This window comes from Balaenoptera acutorostrata, chromosome 17, assembly GCF_949987535.1.
Source record: "Balaenoptera acutorostrata chromosome 17, mBalAcu1.1, whole genome shotgun sequence".
In the NCBI taxonomy this organism is placed as follows: Eukaryota; Metazoa; Chordata; class Mammalia; order Artiodactyla; family Balaenopteridae; genus Balaenoptera; species Balaenoptera acutorostrata.
This window is the reverse complement of record NC_080080.1, coordinates 4,933,061-4,953,768: the sequence shown is the minus strand read 5'-3', so window position 1 is coordinate 4,953,768 and position 20,708 is coordinate 4,933,061. Positions and strand designations below refer to the sequence as shown.

The 20,708-nt window shown below is 46.0% G+C and overlaps 1 protein-coding gene across 1 annotated transcript in view; it reads right to left on the bottom strand.

Annotated features, from left to right (window-relative positions):
* Window positions 1–217: 217 nt before the first annotated feature.
* The window catches only part of FAM135B (family with sequence similarity 135 member B), a 273,737-nt gene continuing 253,246 nt past the window's right edge, over window positions 218–20,708 (bottom strand). Inside the window, exons 13-20 of the mRNA XM_057532173.1 lie at window positions 17,294–19,295; window positions 15,212–15,378; window positions 11,490–11,581; window positions 10,359–10,456; window positions 8,930–9,081; window positions 2,591–2,701; window positions 854–967; window positions 218–590 (exon numbers count right to left, since the gene is read on the bottom strand). Of these exons, the coding sequence (XP_057388156.1) occupies window positions 385–590; window positions 854–967; window positions 2,591–2,701; window positions 8,930–9,081; window positions 10,359–10,456; window positions 11,490–11,581; window positions 15,212–15,378; window positions 17,294–19,295 (2,942 nt within the window). The 3' untranslated portion in view covers window positions 218–384. The remainder of the gene's footprint in view (window positions 591–853; window positions 968–2,590; window positions 2,702–8,929; window positions 9,082–10,358; window positions 10,457–11,489; window positions 11,582–15,211; window positions 15,379–17,293; window positions 19,296–20,708) is intronic.

Here is a 20,708-nt window from a genome sequence, read left to right as displayed (position 1 = left end):
GTCACACACCGAACAAATCTAGTTAAGTTGGAGCGATCTCTCTGTGAGCCAGTGGTAGTTAAGAAGGTGGGCTCACCAACTCCAAGTATTCTGTTTCTTTATTTTCTCAGAGTTTTCCTAGAAAGCATCTTGAACGAGACTCCAGGTGGCTAGACAGGTTCGGGCAAAGTCTGTTGTCTTTTACACTATTGGTTCAGCGTTCCCAAATCTCCAAAATGGAAGCACCTCGAATGTCTGGTCCTACCCCACCCTCCATCCCTCAGCGCCTTCCTCTCTGAGCTCCAGCCTGGAATGACAGAGGTCTGTAAAAGGATGTCTCAGCCAGAGCTCTTACGGATCTTCAACGTTTCTGGCGAGCTCCCCAAGGCCGCTCCCTCAAAGCCGCTACTTGAAGTAGTTGAGTCCTGCCACCAAGAAGAACTTCTCCAGGAAGAGCTCGGAATCCAGCACAGCGATGTGAGCTGCTCGGCCAATCAGGGTGTTGGCAGTGCTGGGCAAGGCATGGAACACGTTGTGTCGAATCAAAGTGCAGTCCTTGGCGTCCACCAGAGGGCGGAGAAGGTTGTTGATCATCTCCGCCAAAACGGGTCCTGCAAGGAGGGAAGACGGATAGGAGATGGGGGCAGAACGCAGCAGCAGAATCTAGAGGAAAACGCTGCGTGGGTGTCGGGCTCCTAGTCCTGAGCAGAACGGCTGACGTGCCCTAATGGGTACAGCACCTTCATGACTTCCTTCTGCTTTTAAATCAGAAAGTCACTGAAACGAAGGAGGAGGAGGAGGAGGAGGAGGAGGAGACGGAGAATAGGAAAGAAAAGAAGAGAGAAAAGAAAAAAGGAAAAGAAATGTGGCTCACCTGTGTGTCTGTCTTTGAGGGCAGTTTTACACATCTCGATCCTGGCTGAGTGAAACGGCACGTAGCGGTCTTGGGGAGAAGCAACCAGCACAACATTTTTAAAATACTGCAGACCTGCAATAAGCCAGATGGGTGCTTTTTTACCCAGGTAGTTTCATCTTAGCCTCTGCTTTGCATACATTTTACAAACTTGCCCCAGAGAGGGGAAAAGGGAGAAGACACCAGACACACTGGTTGAGTCACTGCATAAGGACCTTCTGGTCTGGAAGGTTGAAAGAGGGAAGGTGACGGCTTTGTCCTCATCAGCCACGGAAGCTAAGGAGACACACAGCTCGCTACTCTGAACAGTGAGAGAGAAACAACACGGAAGTAACAGAAATGCCCTTCTGGGCTGGGAGTCCTAGGGAGTCCGTAAGGAAGTAAATCTAGTCTTTTGCTCCGCCTCCTCAACCCCACGGCTCCCTTCATTCCAGCCTCGGTCATGTCCGCTGCTTGAGGAAGTCACCTCTGATCTCATCTCCCTGCAGGTAGCTTCGCCTCCCTGGAATCAGTCTCACACTGAGGCACAGGGATCTTTTAAACGAAGCATCACAGCCTATTCTTTCAGTCCCCAGAGCCCAGCAGGGATCTCCAGGTGCTGCAGTGCTCCGCCCAGGTCCTCCACCGGCCTGCTCTCAGCCCAGGGACCCTGCGGGGGACGCCTCCACTGACGTAAGTCTTCTCACCCAAGGTCACAGCCCAAGACCATAATGCACTGGGGACTGGCTGGACTCAGTGACCGGCAGATACGGGGCAGGGGGTGTAAAGACCAGCCCTTTGCCCTCCGTCAGGATACCTCTGTAGGGCCACCCCGGCTCCGCTCCCAAGCTCCCAGAGGGTGAGGCCTGCTGAGATGTCTGGGGCGACCACGTTGTGGTCCAACTGCCCCGCTGCCCAAGCCTCCTTCCTCACTTCCCCATGGGGGGATAACCCTCAACGCAGCACACAGAGACACACGTGGGTAAGGAACTTGACCAAGGTTATGGTCAGCCCAGGGCTATGCCGGACTCACATTCGAGGAGACAGAGATATCATCAGAGTCAGTGTTTACAAATTAATGGAAGATTGTGGGCCATGAGACAGACCCTGGGCCAGGCCGGCTGCTCAGCGGGACTGAGCTGGACAGTCAGGCAGCCTCTCTGTTCTCTCCGTGGACACGAGGTCACTGCTGTGCTCTGCTCACTCCCGTGGCAGGTAGGGTCTTCGACATCTATGTGTGCTTCCTCATTACGGAGTGCGGGTGAAGCTGTGATCTCAGGCCTGCGAGAGGGACCCCCATCCCCTTGCACTGCCAACAGAAATGGATGATGTCCACCTGCCCTTTTTGTAGGTGGATCTGCACCTGGCTGAAAGAGCTGGGAGTTGGCACATAGACCTTGGGGCCTGTGCAGTTAGGACATTAAAGGCTTGGTGGGCAGTGGAGGTTACAGCTCTGCTGTAGAGATGACACTGCACACACCTGCCTCTCATCGTGATACCATCCCCAGGCCATGCAGGGGGAGGCGGTCCAGGGGCAGCTGAGTTCTTGAGTAGCTGGTGGCCTCTCCATGAGTTGAGGAGGCTGTGTAGCAATGCAGCTCATGACGACATCCTTCTGTGAGTGAGTCAACGTAGCCTTGACTCTAATTTGGGTCTCAGGAGTTGGCTCTCCATCTCTCACTCATCGCGGTCTTGGGGTGCTGCAGGGCATCTACTCACCTGTTTTTTGGCTTAGCTGGTAAAGGAAACATTTGCGCAGATCAGCATTATCCCTGAAGGTCAGCTGCAAAAGGGACCCGGATTTCTTCAATTTCTGCATGAGCCACAAGCCTAGAAAGACGAAAACAAAGCAAAACCCACATCAAACGTATCAAACAAAAAGAAAGCAAAAAAGAATGGGGGAAAGATTAACATTAAACTGTGATTTGTTAGCTAACTTAAAAATGAGATCGTGCTAGGCAATTTAACAAATCCTTGGGAAGTCAGAGGGACATTTGTATTCTTATGTACTGCTAGCGGGGATAGAAAATCTTATGAGACAGGCTTCAGAAGTCATGAAACTATCCACACCCTTTGATTTTTCAGTCCCCTTCTATGACTCTAGCCTAAGGAAACTGTCCTAAGTACCGAAGGAAAGTATATAAGAACGCTCCTTACAGATCCATTTAGGATATCAAAAAGCTAAATTCAACCTATTTCGAAGTCTATCCATTTACTGTGGTTATGCTGACACTAACACAGATGAGTATGAGTATTATGTCACAAGCACAAAGAAATGAATTTGATAAAAATGCAAGGAGGATGGCGCTGTGGGAAGACGCGGAGTTAGCGTCTCCCCACAACTAGGGCGCCTGTCGGTTGCTGGTGGGGGACTCTGACCCCCAAGGAGACGGGAGGAACCCCAAAGTGAACCAGTAGGATGTAGGGGGACCTAGGGGGGAGGAGAAGTGGAGGCCAGACAAGATCAGCGCCGCTGAGGCCGGGGAGATCAGGAGAGGCAGGCGGGAGGGGCCCTGCAGGAGGAGCAGGAGAGGAGCTGAGGGCGATTGCCCCGCCCACTCGAACCCAGGGAGCCTGCTGAGCTCCCAGGCCCGTCCCCTGCCCTCCAAGGCCCACCCGCCCCCAAGCCGCATTGGTCCTGGGAGCATAGGAGGGAAGCTGGGGAGATCAGGAGGGGCAGGCGGGAGGGGCCCTGCAGGAGGAGCAGGAGAGGAGCGGAGGGCGATTGCCCCGCCCACTCCAGCCCAGGAAGCCTGCTGAGCTCCCAGGTGAGGTCCCCTGACCTCTGAAACCAGGGTGGGGGGCACGCCTGGGTCTCTTCTGTTCCCTGAGCCTAAGCCCCACCCCCCACAGCCCCCAGCGCCTTTCCAGCCCTGTGGGTCCTGAGCACTGGCCCCACCCACCACCCAAACCCTTACTTAGGCCCCGCCCTCCACAGCCAAGGCCTTTCCCCCCACCCTTTTTTTTTTTTTTTTCCTTTCCCTCCTCCTCTTTTTTACTATTGTGGTACTGATGTACCTTCCGGTTGTTGATTCATCTATATTTTTATTTTTACATTCTTTCTGACATATCTGTTAGTTTCCTAGTCTAATTTTATTTTTTTATTTTTTTTTATTTTTTTATTTTTTTTTTTTTTAAAGGATTTTCTTATTTATTTATTTATTTATTTATTTATTTTTGGCTGTGTTGGGTCTTCGGTTCGTGCGAGGGCTTTCTCCAGTTGCGGCAAGCGGGGGCCACTCTTCATCGCGGTGCGGGGACCGCTCTTCATCGCGGTGCGCGGGCCTTTCTCTATCGCGGCCCCTCCCGTCGCGGGGCACAGGCTCCAGACGCGCAGGCTCAGCAATTGTGGCTCACGGGCCCAGCTGCTCCGTGGCATGTGGGATCTTCCCAGACCAGGGCTCGAACCCGTGTCCCCTGCATTAGCAGGCAGATTCTCAACCACTGCGCCACCAGGGAAGCCCTAATTTTATTTTTTACTTTTTTTGGTTTTTTTGCCACCCCACATGGCTTGCGGGATCTTGATTCACGAGCCTGGGGTCAGGGGGAAGCTCCTGTGGTGGGAGCTCCAAGTCTGAACCACTGGACTAACAGAGAACCTCAGACCCCAGGGAATATTCATCGGAGTGAGGTCTCACAGAGTTCCTCATCTCATCACCAAGACCCAGCTCTACCCAATAGTCTACAAACTCCAGTGTTGGAAGCCTCAGGCCAAACAACCAGTAAAACAGGAACACAATCCCACTCATTAAATAAATAAAATAAGATGGCAAAAAAATATGTTACAGATGAAGGAACAAGGTAAAAACCTGCAAGATCAAATAAATGAAGAGGAAATATGCGATCTACCTGAAAAAGAATTCAGAGTAATGATAGTAAAGATGATCCAGAATCTCGGAAACAGAATGGAAGCACGATTGAGAGAATACAAGAAATGTTCAACAAAGATCTAGAAGAACTAAAGAACAAACAAACAGAGATGAACAATACAATAACTGAAATAAAAAATACACTAAAAGCAATCAGTAACAGAATAACGGAGGTAGAAGAAGGAATAAGTGAGCTGCAAGACAAAATGGTGGAAATAACTGCCGAGGAGCAGAATAAAGAAAAAAGAATGAAAAGAATTGAAGACAATCTCAGAGACCTCTGGAACAACACTAAATGCACCAACATTCGAATTATAGGGGTCACAGAAGAAGAAGAGAAAAAGAAAGGGTCTGAGAAAGTATTTGAAGAGATTATAGTGGAAAACTTCCCTAACATGGGAAAGGAAATAGTCACCCAAGTGCAGGAAGCACAGAGAGTCCCATACAGGATAAACCCTAGGAAAAACACACCAAGACACATATTAATCAAACTAACAGAAATTAAATTCAAAGAAAAAATATTAAAAGCAGCAAGGGAAAAACAAAAAATAACATACAAAGGAATCCACATAGGGTTATCAGCTGATCTTTCAGTGGAAACTCTGCAGGCCAGAAGGGAGTGGCATAATATACTTAAAGTGATGAAAGAGAAAAATCTACAACCAAGATTACTCTACCCAGCAAGGATCTCATTCAGATTCGATGGATAAGTCAAAAGCTTTTCAGACAAACAAAAGCTAAGAGAATTCAGCACCACCAAACCAGCTTTACTAAAAATGCTAAAGAAACTTCTCTGAGCGGGAAACACAAGAGAAGAAAAAGACCCACAAAAACAAACCCAAGACAATTAAGAAAATGGTAGTAGGAACATACATATAGATAATAACCTTGGATGTAAATGGATTAAATGCTCCAACCAAAAGACACAGACTGGCTGAATGGATACAAAAACAAGACCCATATATATGCTGTCTACAAGAGACCCACTTCAGACCTAGGGGCACATAGAGACTGAATGTGAAGGGATGGAAAAAGATATTCCATGCAAAGGGAAATCAAAAGAAAGCTGGAGTAGCAAAGACTACTATTTGCAAATGAAACAACAGACAAAGGATTAATCTCCAAAATGTACAAACAGCTCATGGAGCTCAATATCAAAAAAACAAACAATCCAGTTAAAAAATGGGTGGAAGACCTAAACAGACATTTCACCAAGGAAGATATACAGATGGCCAAGAGGCACAAGAAAAAATGCTCAACATCACGAGTTATTAGAGAAATGCAAATCAAAACTACAATGAGGTATCACCTCACCCCGGTCAGAATGGCCATTATCAAAAAAGCTAGAAACAATAAATGCTGGAAAGGGTGTGGTGAAAAGGGAACCCTCCTACACTGTTGGTAGGAATGTAAATTGATACAGCCACTATGGAGATAGGTATGGAGGTTTCTTAAAAAACTAAAAATAGAACTACCATATGACCCAGCAATCCCACTGCTGGGTATATACCCTGAGAAAACCATAATTCAAAAAGAGACATGCACCACAATGTTCATTGCAGCTCTATTTACAATAGCCAGGACATAGAAGCAACCTAAATGCCCATCAACAGATGAATGGATGAAGAAGATGTGGCACATGTATACAATGGAATTTTACTCAGCCATAAAAAGAAACAAAATTGAGTTACTTGTAGTGAGGTGGATAGACCTAGAGTCTGTCATACAGAGTGAAGTAAGTCAGAAAGAGAAAAACAAATACCGTATGCTAACACATGTATATGGAATCTAAAAAAAAAAAAATGTTATAGAAAAAAAAATGGTACTGATGAACCTAGCTGCAGGGCAGGAATAAAGAGGCAGACATAGAGAATGGATTTGATGACATGGGGTGGGAGGGGGAAGCTGGGGCGAAGTGAGAGTAGCATCGACATATATACACTACCGAATGTAAAATAGTTGGCTGGTGGGAAGCAGCAGCACAGCACAGGGAGATCGGCTCAGTGCTTTGCGATGACCTAGAGGGATGGGGTAGGGAGGAGGGGAGGGAGGCTCAAGAGGGAGGGGATATGGGGACATGTGTATGCATATGGCTGATCTGCTTTGTTGTGCAACAGAAACTAACACTGTATTGTGAAGCAATTACACTCCAATAAAGATCCATTAAAAAAATGCAAGGAAATAAACAAGACACGGGGTCTATATATATTACGATTACTGCCATGTAAATGTGCATGCATGCAAAGATAAGGAGAGTGAACCATACAAAACCACTCTAGCTATGCTAGATTGGAAGGATTATTGGTAATGTCTCATTTTTCAACTCTTTATAGTGTTGCCAAATTACTTTATTATTGTGAAAAAATGTGGGTCAACTCATTTGTTTCTGTTCAAAAATGGCTTCCTTGGTTTGTGAGGAAAGACAGCTTGACAGGGGAAAGGACTTCCATTTGTTATGTATCATTGTGTCAAATAACTCATGTTCCCAGTTGATGTCCTACAATAACAAAGAGCAAACAAATCTGACCCACCTCCTGTGAGGAAAACAAGCAGCCCAGTCTGCCCTGAGTGCGGGTCAGGTACAGGGGAGCAGAGGCAGAGAGCTGGGAGACGGGCATGGAGGGGACGCTTATTGGGGTGACCCCCAATAACACGAAATGGATTTGGGCAGTCGGGAACTACTGAACTCCTTGTTAGGAATATAACTTAATAAACTGTTCACGATTATACAAACCCCAATGACCTATAATACTTGGGCTGTCTACGTCAAATCATGTCACTTCCACAGATGCTGCCCCATTAGTCGTATCTATATGGTCTACAGGGTAACTCTAGCGCCACCACGTCACACAAGGATCTTCATCGTCACCAGGCTCTTGCTGAGACTGCCACGGTCATCCTGCATCTGCAGGTCGCCCTGTGTTTCTGTCACAGAGAACCACCTGTGGTTTCCTGATTCCACGAGCTCTAGGTTATTAAATACACTATTGCTTCTGCACAGAAAACTCGTCTTACCATTCGCTGTCTTGGAAATTCTGCTCATCTTCCAAGATTCATGGAGTCTCACTGCTTCACCCTCCATGATGTCCCTCCCTTACAACACAGAGGAAACCATGAGAGCCTTGGAGCTGTGGCTGTGTGGTCATCCCAGGAAGAAGCTTAGAATCCAGCTATAGGTCACCTTCCATACATGATAACTCCTTTTTTCCTTCTCCTGTTTAATCGCCAACAATTCTATAGCACACACATTCACACCCACATACACGCCCCCATATATGTATATATATAATGTACATGTTTATAGACATATATAAACACATACAAACACATATATACACATATATATGTTTACAGATAGGCATATGTATATATATACATACACACACATCATACATGTATCCATACTTATACACAAACATATACACATTAGCTTCATTTTACCAGTAAGGAAACTAAGTAGCATAGAGATGAAATGTCTTGGTCAGAGTCTTCCTCGAGTGCCTGGGTTAGAACTTAACCATAAGCTTGTCATGGAAGTGACATGATTCAAAGCCCATTGCTATAGACTGAAAGTTTGTTTCCCCAAAATCCATATGCTGAAAATTAAACCCCTCTATGTGATGGTATTTGAAGGTGTGGTCTTTGGAGGGTGATTAGGTCATGAGGGTTGGACCCTCGTGAATGGGATTAGTGAACTTATAAAAGAGACCCCCAGGGGCTCCCTTGACCCTCCTACCAGGTGAGCACACAGTGTGAAGACGGCCGTCTGTGAACCAGGAAGTGGGACCTCACCCGATACCAAATCTGCCAGTGCTTTGATCTTGGGCTTTCCAGCCTCCAGAAGCGTGAGAAATAAATGTCTGTTATTTACAAATCCCCCCTTACCCAGTCTATGGCAATTTGTTACAACAGCTTGAATGCACAGACACCCATGCTCTCTTCCGCACCACTATTTATTTTTATTCACAGAAAACTGAAGCAGAAGAGACCTTGGGAAACATCCTGTCTAATCTCATTCAGCTCACAAACAAAACAACATCTTTCTGAGCCCAGGTCTCCTTCCACCGTCTCACGCTGTGAAGAGGTTCCAAAGCCACAGGTTCCATCAGGAAGAGCATCTGTCTCTGGTTCCCCCTCCCCTGGGTCCTGAATGAACTCTGAGGAATGACGAGGCTGGGGAGAGTCTTACCTGTACTGACCAGGGTGCTGTTGTTGTACAGGGTCCCCAGGTGCGGCCCGGAGAGCGACAGGAAGGTGTGGAGTTTGTTGAGGTAATACCGGAACCGGGGCCGCGTTAGGACTGATCGGATGATGATGTTGCCCAGAGAATGGCCGATGAAGCTGTCGAGGGACAGAAGGGGTCCATGTGAGCGACAGCAGGAGGCTGGCTTCCAGGAAGGTGCTGCACCAGGAGCACCAAGGGGCGAGCCACCCTCCACCTCCCATGGGATTTAGGGGAACCGGCAGGGAGAAGGGGGGCCGCTACTTCATCCCCATCGGGTTTCCGAACGCTGGCCACGTGAAGCCCGAGGTGGGGCCTTTGTGAACGGAAGCTCTGAGCCCAGTGTGGTCAGAAGAGAAGTGTGGGCATCTTGGTGTTATTAGAGCGCCCTCTTCCCCCCAGTCCTGGTCTCTACGCCTCCCTCAGTGCACCTGGGGGTTCTTTCTGACATTCACGTTGGAGCATTGAACCCTCCTGGTCATCCACAGGGTAACATCCCAGCTCCTTAGCCTGGCTTACGAGGCCATTCGTGTCCCGACTTCTGCCTGCCTCTCCAATTTTACTCATCCCTCGTTCACTCAGTACAGTTGGTGAGTAGCCTGCTCTCGGCCCACAGCACGTGCTCTGCTCCAGCTGTACTGCTGCTCAGAGATCTATGGATTCGACACATCATCACTTTCAACTTAAATGATTATGTATCAAAACCCCATTATATTATATATTATATTAGCTGCCTAGCTCTTCTCGTGTGCGTCCTTTTATTTTTACCTAACTCTGTAGCCTCTGAAACCTCATCTGTTGAATAAAGAAGTGATATCTTAGAGGCCTAAATGGGGTCATGGATGTTGAAGACTCACCACTATGCCCACATCTGCAAGTGACCGAGAAACACAAGCTACCGACTATCACCTTAACCATCTCAACGTTTACGCCAAGCTGCCTGTTACAGTGGAAGGACACACTTATTAGCACTGATTGAAACCCTTTTATGGGGCAGGCGACGCATCCCCTCAGGGCTGGTCCCACTTAATAGATGGGGAAACCGAGGCTCAGAGATGTAGAAAGCTTGTAAAAGGTTAGATGGTAGAATCGGGACACAAACTTGTGAGTGTTAGAAGAACGAGAATTTAAAACCTAGGATATTTGTTTAAGTCCAATTCTCTTTCTACTGAGCTACACGGTGTTTATTCTCCTGCACACCTGCTATGACAGATATGGGCGTGTCAAGCAGCCCTGGTACCCACTTCCATTCTGAAAGTAATCTACCCCCTTAAAAGTCCCAAGTTAACTTATCCCAGACCGGTATGCAGACGGCATCATGCTGAACTTGTACACAGCAAACACGTAAAAATGGCATCCCTCCCCCCAGCATTAACTACCTGTGGTTTCCTTTTACCTAATTCGCGATATGGAGAGGTTGTACAGCTGGATGTGCTGAATGATTTCATCCAGTAACCGATCGGTCATGGTATCAAAATCTGCAAACGTGTCCATCTGGAAGGGGAGAGAGGGACCGGGTATTGGGGAGGGCGTGTTGCCAGGCCGGGCCCCACGCACAAGCCCATCTTCCTCCGCTAAACACCACCGTGCGCCCTGGGGGCACGCCCACGCCTGACATTAGGGTACAAATCAGTATTCGACAAGAAAAGGAGCCCCAATTGGGGCTCTCCAGGTCAGGCTGTGGGTTCCCTCTTTGTGAGGCGACAGTGGTGCCAACACTTCACAGAACAGTTGGGAAAAGTAAATGAAGAAACAGACGTCAACTGCTCAGCGCATCGTAGATGCTCAAAGCGATCCTCTTTCCTCATCACATTTATACCCCTTCACCCTGCGGAGTGCATGCCTTGTATAGAGCAGGTGTCAAAAGAAAAGGCAACAGGACGGACCACTGAGAGAGGAGGAATGAGACGGCACCTTCCACTGTTTGCCTGTTGATTATTCTCTGTACGATTCCCATTGTCAGTGGTCATGGGACCCTCTAGTTATAAGCAGTGCTATGCCTCCAAAGAATACTTAGCCTCATCCATCTCAAGTCCCATGGAATGGGGCTCAATGACAACATTCCACCCAGCCCCACCTCTTGGCCATGGAATCTCTCAGTTCTCATCTACCTTGACATCCCATTAAGGCTCCAGACCTGAAATGGCAAAGGCCCCATAGTTTACCTCTGACTACGAAAAGGTCATAATCCAGCTCCACTGGTTACATAGATGCCAGTGACAAACCCCTTCCCCAGGACAGACCCACGGACGCCCAATCATTTATGCTCTGAGCTGTCACCCAGCCTATGACCTGTGAGGTCAAAAGCCCCAGTCACCTGACTCACATGTCCCCCCCCCCCCCCTTCTTACTATTTCCTCCTCCCAAAAGAAAATGAGCTCTCCAGACCTTCCAAGTGCCTGGCCAGTGTCCCTTGGTAAAGTCCCCTCCCATCTGTGTGGCCATAAACCATCACGGTGACTTTAGGAGGCTCATCTAAGACACGAAATCAGGTATTCTTTCGGTTCTGATGCTTTTGTTGTCATACCTGATTCTTTTCAGACATTAGGAAGTCCAGTTTTCCTCCAGGGAGCCCCAGTTCTATGAAAGTCTTTACCAGACGGAGGTCCGCACTGTTCCCTAAAAAAGACAGATAACCCCACCGCGGATCCACAATTAATCATACAACAGCTGACACACAAGGGATTTATTTCTTACTCCTTTCCGGTCCCCCTCCCATTTCCCGTTTTTTCAATAAGTTGATAATAAAAACAACTAAACGTGTCCAATCCACTGGTCCCCACGCTGCCCCCTCCTCCCGTCCACACAGGGTCAGGGCCTTTCTGGTAGTCCTCCCTCAGTGGGATTATTCCCTGATCTATAAACATGTGGCTTGTGAACACTCTGTACACAGGAACGGTTGAAGGCACGCCGCCTCCCCCTTCTTTGACAGCCAATTCTGTTTACTCAGGACATTCTGCAAGTGGTGTCACTTAATGATGACACACTGACGTGGCACAATGTGATATCTACAAGTCCCCTTTCAAATCGCTTCCTTAATACAAGGACTAGTTCTGCCATTTACAGGTTGTCAGCAAGCAAGTCCCTCAAACAGGGGCATAGTTATGTACAACAGAGTAAGAATCTCCCTTGGGAACCAGAGTCAGCAAGGGCAAGCTCCATGGGTACCAGCTGCCAGAGTGACCATCAGGGCAGAGGAAGAAGAGCTTAAGGACTTGAGGCTCTGCTGCCAAGAGCAAAGACACAAAGAACACACAGAATGCATCCCTGAAGTGAAAATCATGTGGAAAATAGTTCTGATATAACAGAATAAGCTTCATGTTCAAGTATGGTTAGGGGTAAATTTCATGCAGGCCATGGGGTTCAGCGGTAGCTTAATGAATGTTTTAATCTATTCCTCAAAGGGATCCCTACAGAGTTGAAAGTCTGAAGCTGCTTATGTGGCTATATAGGTGACCTACTTTACCATGTAACCATCCTTTCAAAGCAGCTGGGAAACTCTAAGTGATATAGTTGACTACCAATTTTACACCCGTCTTTATGAAACCACCAAGTGATTCAAAGGAGGATGAAAATGCCACACAGAATATGGGAGAACTAAAGATATTTGACTTTGTCTTCCCCCTAATTTTCAAGGATGACCCAATAGAAGGGTGACCCACGACGATGGCCCGTCAGAGCACATGCTCATACATGCAGGGCTACAGTTATAAAATACTCCTATTCTTTTAGAAAATGTTTCTATTTTGTACAAGTTAAATTTTGTTCATTCCTTTCATTTCTGACAGTAAAAGTTTGCTCTTTGGTCCTGTTCTTGTTTAAAGCTACCTAATGGCATTCTAGGTTGTGGCCTTAATATATATGTATCAAGTGTTTCTGTTTAGCTTAAGGAGTCTAAGGAAGGGATGACAATGGGCCCCTCTCCTTCAGCTGTTGAGCAACAGAGAACTTTCTGCAACTTAAAACTTTTTCAAAAAATATGATTTGATAATGTGTTCCACTGAGGACACTTACAAGAATACAAATCTTGGGCTTTGGGCACAATATGAAGAGTTGGGCAAATATCCATAACCATTACCAATTTCTTCAGTTCTCTGTTAATATCAATATAGCCTTGGAAGTGGCATGTACCCAATGGATCCTGTAAAACTCTGCAAAGTTTAAACATATGGACGTTGAACTAGAGAAATCACCTTCAAAAGACACGTGTGCTTTGTGATTGGTTGTCTTTCTGATGATTTTATGCCCAAGTGACAATGCTGTGATTGGCGGCTCCGTTTTCGGACACAGCACAAATATTGGAGAAGCTGGCCTATCTTTACGGCATCCCTCTTCTCCCACTTGCAGGATGGAGTCTGTGGCCGGACCAGATTTCTTATTTTCACAAAGAGATTGAGAGGCTTATCTCATTTTAATGTAATATCAGGTAAGTAAGAGATGCACACTGGTCATGCAAGGCCATAGATCCTGTGTTAAAAATACACAGGATGAGTGAGAACGTTATTCTTTGTCTTTCTGGAAATCCTTCTGATTGGAAGCCCCAGTTAAAAACAAGCATGTTTTCAACAGCTTAGTACTTTTGCAAAGAGAAAGTGAGCGTCAAGCTCAAAAAAGTCTTCCGACAATGGCACACGTCAAACTTCAGCAAACTTATTTTGTTTATATTATTTTTAGTATTACTCTTTGTGTGTAGCGCGTGAGTCTAGTATTTAATTTGTGGTGTGATTTGAAGTTTTTTTTTTTAATAAATACACTCAAAAAGTATGCCCATTTCAGTACAAATTTTGAAATTATAGTACAAGGTACATGGGTAGAGTAAATAAGGGGAAGGGAATGTGCGAACAGCTGAAATTTGCGAAGCACTGAAGTCAGTGCAGAGAGAGGAAAGCTCACCGGAAAGAAAACCCAGTGTTGAGAAAGACACAGTGGTGTGAAATGGTCCCTGTCTGTGGAGATGGGAGTGAACTGGTGCAATTGGAAGAGGGGAGAGCAGAAAAAGCAGGAAATGAGAATGAAGAGGGTCAAACATAAAGAATATTTTATGCTGGGAATTTTCTAAGCTTTCTAAAATAGCAGTTCATTTTATTTTATTTTCTGAGAGCTACAAAGAGCTTCCATTCCAGTGAAGGAATGACCAGACCTAGTAAGATTTTAAGAAGATGACTCAGGGATGTGGATAGAGGTTCGGGTTGGGGGAGAGATGAGAGCTTGTTGGTAAAAGGCAAAATGAAACCATGGGCTCTGGAGCCTGACAGATGGGTTTTAATCCTGACTCAACCGCATTAGCTGTGGGACCTTATACAAGTTACTTAGCTGCCCTCTTACTCAGTTTCCCCACTTATAGATGGGGGTGATAATAGCAGCTACTCTGCAGGGCTATGGTCAGGATCAACCACGTTAATAAATGTTAAGCATCTAGAATGGTCCCTGGACCCTGGTGAGTGATGTGTACATTCTGGCCATCATCATCATCATCATCATCATCATCATCACCATCATCACCATCATCACCATCACCATCATCAACATCATCATCATCATCACCATCACCATAATCATCACCATCATCATCATCATCATCATCACCATCACCATCATCACCATCACCATCATCACCATCATCATCATCATCACCATCATCACCATCACCATCATCATCATCATCATCATCATCATCTGGAATGGATGATCTACCACTGGATTCTTTGACACTTCACTAAATAGACCTGTTGACTTAGCGTCTTGGCATGCGATGCATATAGCCAGGAGTTGATGCGGACAATTAAATGCATTAGCCCCAAGAGTGAGGAAGATTAAGGATATTAACAAGAGCGTGTCATGGAAGTGAAGCCCATCACCATTCCCTATTTGATCATCATAAGAAGAATGTGACCACCAGTTTTGCTACTCATCACCACTGAAGCCCTAGAGGAGCCCTTTCACTCCTCTGACCCTTAGTCATACATTAGAATCCGTATAAAGTGGATGTGATTTCTTCATTCCATTCATTCCTTCATTGCATTAATTCATTCATTTGTGTATTTCGTTAACTCAACATATTTTTTTGCCAGAGAGATCTTTTCTTTGAGAGCAAAGCCATGCCATTTTCCTAGATCCAGCATACTTACTAATGTTCCACAGTCACTAACTGAACATTTGTTGAACAAGTCCCTAAACTAGATTAATTCATAAATATGATAATTCGTCTATAGCGCAAAACTTTGAGGAGGAAACCTTTTTAGAACTCACCATCCAGGCCATGGACACAGACTACCAGGTGAATCCCGTCTTCCAAATTTTCTTCCTCTTCCTCTGGTGGGAAATACGGTATGTCAGAAGCTAGTACAGATAAGTCACTGTACAGAAATCCATCAATCTTCAGCTCTTTTTTAAATTTTTCTTTGGCCTGATAAAAACTGGAGAATACACTAATTAATCACGAGCCGAGCTGTGTATTCCATGTTGAACAGGAGATGCATTGAGCTGGGATGCAGGAGTGACGGACAACTATGAGGAAGTATCTGCCAAGCGACCAAGGCTGAATGTGGGACCTCATGGGAGACGCTAGTGAAAGAAGGTTTGTTCTGAACAACGAGGCAGAAAAGGGACCCAGGAAAACCAAGGGCTGTATTGACTTGGGTTCTGCAGATGTGATTCCTGCATTGCATAGAACCTCTAAGGTTCCCTCCAGCTCCAAGGATCCGCACAATCTTTAAGCGATCTTCCGAGAGTGAGAGTTTATTAACCTGCTTCCATCTACTTCTCCAGCATCATCAGCTAGCCCCCAAAAAGAACACATTTCTCATAAAGTCCCTGCATGAATTATGCCTCTTGTCTTTACTTCCATGCCTTTGTGCATTTGGGTCTATCTGTCTGAAATTCCTTTCCCACCTGGTTATCCTGTTCTTTATCTGGTTACCTGACAAGGTGGTTAAGACCATGGACTCAGGAATCAGACTTCCAAAGTCAGAATCTCGGCTTTGACACTTACTAGCTGTGCACCAACTGTTTTAACCTCCCTGCATTCAGTTTCCTCATTTGTAAAAGGGGAATAACACCTGTATCGAATTCATAAAGTTGTCTTTGCCTTGCTGTATTAAGTGATATAATCTATTCAAAATGCTTAGAACAGTACTTGAAACAGATTAAATGTGAAAAAGAAGATGTGATCGATTACCAGCCATACCATCATCACCATCATTATCATCAACATGATGTCTCATGTTTTCTCCTTAGCTTAGGTATCATCTCTAAAAAGCTTCTCCTGGCCACAGACTCTGTTCACACTCACTGCCCCACAGCCAAATTAGGCCCTTCTCTTTCTGGTTCAGCTGTGCACACATGAACCATCCTGATTTACTCAATTGCCCTCATTTGCTTCTGTCATCTCCCTGTCTCCTTGTTAGACTGAGAGCATAATTACAACCAGAACAACACTGGCCAGGCACTGGACAGTGCCTGCTATGCACTGGTTAAACTGGTGACATGGGCATATAATGGGTACTTAATGGTCTTTATAAAACATGGGATCCAAAGTTTACCTGCCTGTGCAATTTCTTTTGGGGATAACATTAATGTGTAACTGTTCAGCATTTTTTGAACAAGTGAATGAGATGGGATGTTTTGATTAAATGATTCCATACTATACTTAATCAAATACATAGTTTATAGGTGAGGGGGTAATATGAATACAAACCCAAGACAAGGATAAAGGGGTGGATTCTGGTATTTCAAAAGGAACGATAAACTTAAGAACCACACAAAAGGGGCTTAGGAAGAAAATCTGAATTAGCCCTATTCCCAAAAGGCTCTTAAAGAAGTGTGCAAAGACAGAGGTACAATGACACTCATAAGATAGTTGTTCATCATAAGAAAAACTGAAAAAAAAAACATTTATGGTTTATCTCTAAAGGATTTTGTTAACGAAATCATGGTACATTTATACAATGGAATATTACACTAAAATGGTAATGCAAAAATAGATTTATAAACATATAAAGATGTTTCCAATATATTAAGTTGGAAAAAACTTAGAGTTTGTAAATAATTATCTTACTTTTGCAAATTAATAGTATATACGTAGAGATGCACATAGGAAGAAGTATAGATGAACTTACACAGGGGCTATATTTGAGAGATGGCCTTATTGATGATATTTTTTACTTCTTTACACTATTCTACATTCCTGACTTGTATGATAAGAATATAACACTTTATTTAAACCAGAAAATAAATGATATCACAATTTTGAAATAGTATGCCTGAAATTGAGAAACATGTGGAAAAATCTAAAAGAGGGTGCTGGTGTAGGTAAGCCACCAGCAAACCTACCTGAACATCCTTTCACTGACTTCCTCCTCCAACTTGCTGGAATGGTTCGGAACACCTCCAAAGGAACCCAAAGGTTGATGAGTGATGGGAAATGGGGTCTGTTTGGAAGAGAATCCAGCCCTGGCAGGGGTCTCCTTGGGCACAGACGAGAAAGGGAGACAGGTGGCAGTGCAAGACACGGATAAGTTGACGACCTCGACAGCTTTCAGGCTGTCCAGAGAGAAGGTCTCTGCAGAGGTCACGTGGGACAGCATGATGGAGGGGCCTGCCCTTGGCTCTTGGTTTCCTGTAGCTTGGGAGTGAATGGCGTGAGTCACAGTGGAGCACACAGTGCCTGCTTCACGCCCATCCTCTGGGAAGGTGTTAGGTCCTCTACTAAGCGCTGTATCATCAATGATGCCAGGTGAGCTGCTTCGCTCATCTGTTGAATCCCGGTTGATGGTTTGGGCAGCTGATGTACAACTCACTTCAGGCACCTCATGGTGGGTGAAATGCTCAACGTCCAAGATGCTGCTGTTGGAAAGAGCTCTTTTCCCCGCATTAGAGTCTTCAGGCATGCGCTTTGGGGTCTCCATGAGTTCTGTAGGAAAAGCTCTGTACCTAGGGGTTTCAAGGGCTGGGATGCGTGGTATTTTTAAAGTCAGACCTTTGGTTTCAACCCCTGGAGGGTTATCGGTCCTGCCATCAAGACAACAGGGTCCTTGAGGATCAAGCTGATTCTCTTTACCTTTGGGGATATCTATGTAATCAGGGCCCTGCTGGCTGTCAGCATCTGCAACTACCTCCACAAGGGAATGGTGAACCCCAGCATTACGAAGTTGAAGGCGCTGTCTGGAGCGATCCGTGCCCCTGATGTGCACGGCTGAAGTCTCAGGAAGACCTCTGCCTTGCTGCAGGGAGCCCGCATCTTCAGCAGACTCCTCGGGGCTACTGATTTGGGGCGCAGAGACAGACTTGGTCAGTTTGGTGAGGGCCATTTCCCGCTCCTCCTCCTCAAAAGGCAAAGAGCTAATGGAGGTGAGAGAGGCCTGGATCCCACTTGGCAAACTCGTATTGCTCTCTGTGTGTCCACCCTCTAAGGAGTTCCTGTGTAGGGCATGTCTTCGAACCAGCTGGTGCAAGACATCCCGGTCACTCGGTAACTCCGGGGCTCTACTTCGAGCCTCGGACCAGGCGACGGAGCTTGGCTCACTCTCGATGCCCGAATCAGAGATGATGGAAGAGGATCTCTTGATGACCCCAGAGAGTACGGACACTTCCTCCTGCTCCTCTGTGTGAGGGTCCTTTGGGGAAGCCTTGACATCCAAGGGATCCCTCGAAGAAGAGTTTAGTGGATCACAGGGCTCCGAGGGGACGAGCTTCTGACTCAGCAGCACCATCTTGCTCCCCTGGTCTGCTCCCTTTCCAAGAGTACTTAACTCATGGGGTGTGGTTTTCTCTGAAGAGATGGCATTGGGATGACTTCCACCTGCTACCCCTTCGCTTAGCTCAGTTCTGTCTAATTCATAGTTATCTTGAGAGCACCCACTTTCGTGCTGGGTACTGGTGACTGCCGTGGGTTCAGCTCTGCAGGGGTTCTTATTGCTAGAATTCACATCAATGTAGGTCAGTGCTGGGGCCTGGCCATCCTCTGGACCAGGACTCCTCCTGGGCAGGTCCTCATCTGTCGGCGGGTGCGTTCCAACATCAGACCTTTGGCCAATCTGACGTTCATCTTCAGGCAAACCTGTTTTGTTCTGGAATTCACCAATTGTCAGATACACCTGAGATTCCGAGCACACGTCCGTATGACTTGCTGTGGTGACATTCTCATTTGGCCCTGGACACCTAATAACCTCTTCATTAGAGTCCATTTGGGGTGGTTTCATGGTGGGCAAGACAAGGTCTTCCCTCAAAGATGATTTTCTATTTACAATATGGTTCTCCTCTCTGTCGTTTAGATTCAGTACTGCAGGACTTGTTGCTGGAACATCAAAACTAGGGTACACACTCAAATTATGCCCTACAAAAAGAAAAAAAGAAAGAAAAATGTGTTATACTTTAAGAATCTACATTCACGGGGCTTCCCTGGTGGCGCAATGGTTGAGAATCCGCCTGCCAATGCAGGGGACACAGGTTCAATCCCCGGTCCGGGAAGATCCCACATGCCGTGGAACAACTAAGCCCGTGTGCCACAACTACTGAGTCTGCATGCCGCAACTACTGAAGCCTGCACACCTAGAGCCCCTGCTCCGCAACAAGAGAGGCCACTGCAATGAGAATCCTGCGCACCACAATGAATAGCAGCCCCTGCTCACCGCAACTAGAGAAAGCCCGCACGCAGCAACGAAGACTCAACTCAGCCAAAAAGAAATAAATAAAATAAATCAAGTTATTAAAAAAAAATCTACATTCACAAATTACCCAAATGCCTGATTGTATAATAAAGAGTTTGTCTGGACTTTGTTCCTGCTTCCTGGGAGATATCCTCTAAATTCTTGGAATTTCCCAAGTGATAGGAATGTCAGTTATTCATGGCGGATCCTGAGCTAATGATAACGAGGTGACTCATGGTGAGTCCTCTGATAGTCTGTGCTGAGGAGGTGACTCGGGACGGGGGCTGGCCATGCCAGAAAGACCAACCACGTGACTAGCTGACTGAGGATTTGAACCAGGTGACATCGGTACAACCTCTGGGGAGGAGAGATGGGCTGGGGATTGAGTTCCATCATGTGGCCCATGATTCAATCAATCATGCCTACATTATGGAACGCAGTATGAACTCTAGACATGGAGGATTGACTAAGCTTCCCCAGTGGGCAATGCATATTCATATACCAGGAATATCAGTCCTGGGGGCATTAGAGTTTCATGTTTGGGGCCCTTCCAGGCCTTGCCCTATGAGTCTATTCCTTTGGCTGGTCTTTATTTGTATCCTTTCTAATAAAACTGAAATCATAAGTATATCCCTTTCCTGAGTTCTCTGAATTGTTCCAGCAAATTATCAAACCTGAGGGGGTCATGGGAATCCCCGGATTGGTAGCCAGTTGGTCAGAAGTCTGGGAGGCCTGAGAACCCCTGAGCTTGTGGCTGAGTTGTGAAGGAAGGACAATCGTATCAGAGACTGTGCCCTTAACCTGTGAGGTTTGACCTAATACCGGATTATCAGTGTCAGAAATGCATCACACTAATGCAAAAGCTGCCAAAGATTATACTTCCTGATTTACCTTTTACTTAGTAAAAAAACATTTTGAATAATTACCACTTACAAATATTAAAACATTTACCCATCTTGTGTACAGTATTTACAGAGTATAGAGAATGCTTTGGAGCCAGGAGCCCCTGGTTTCCAATCCTGACACTGACACTTGCCAGCTGTGAGACCTCGGACAGTTAGAAAAAAAAAATAAGCCTTTTTCCTAGTTGAATACATTTT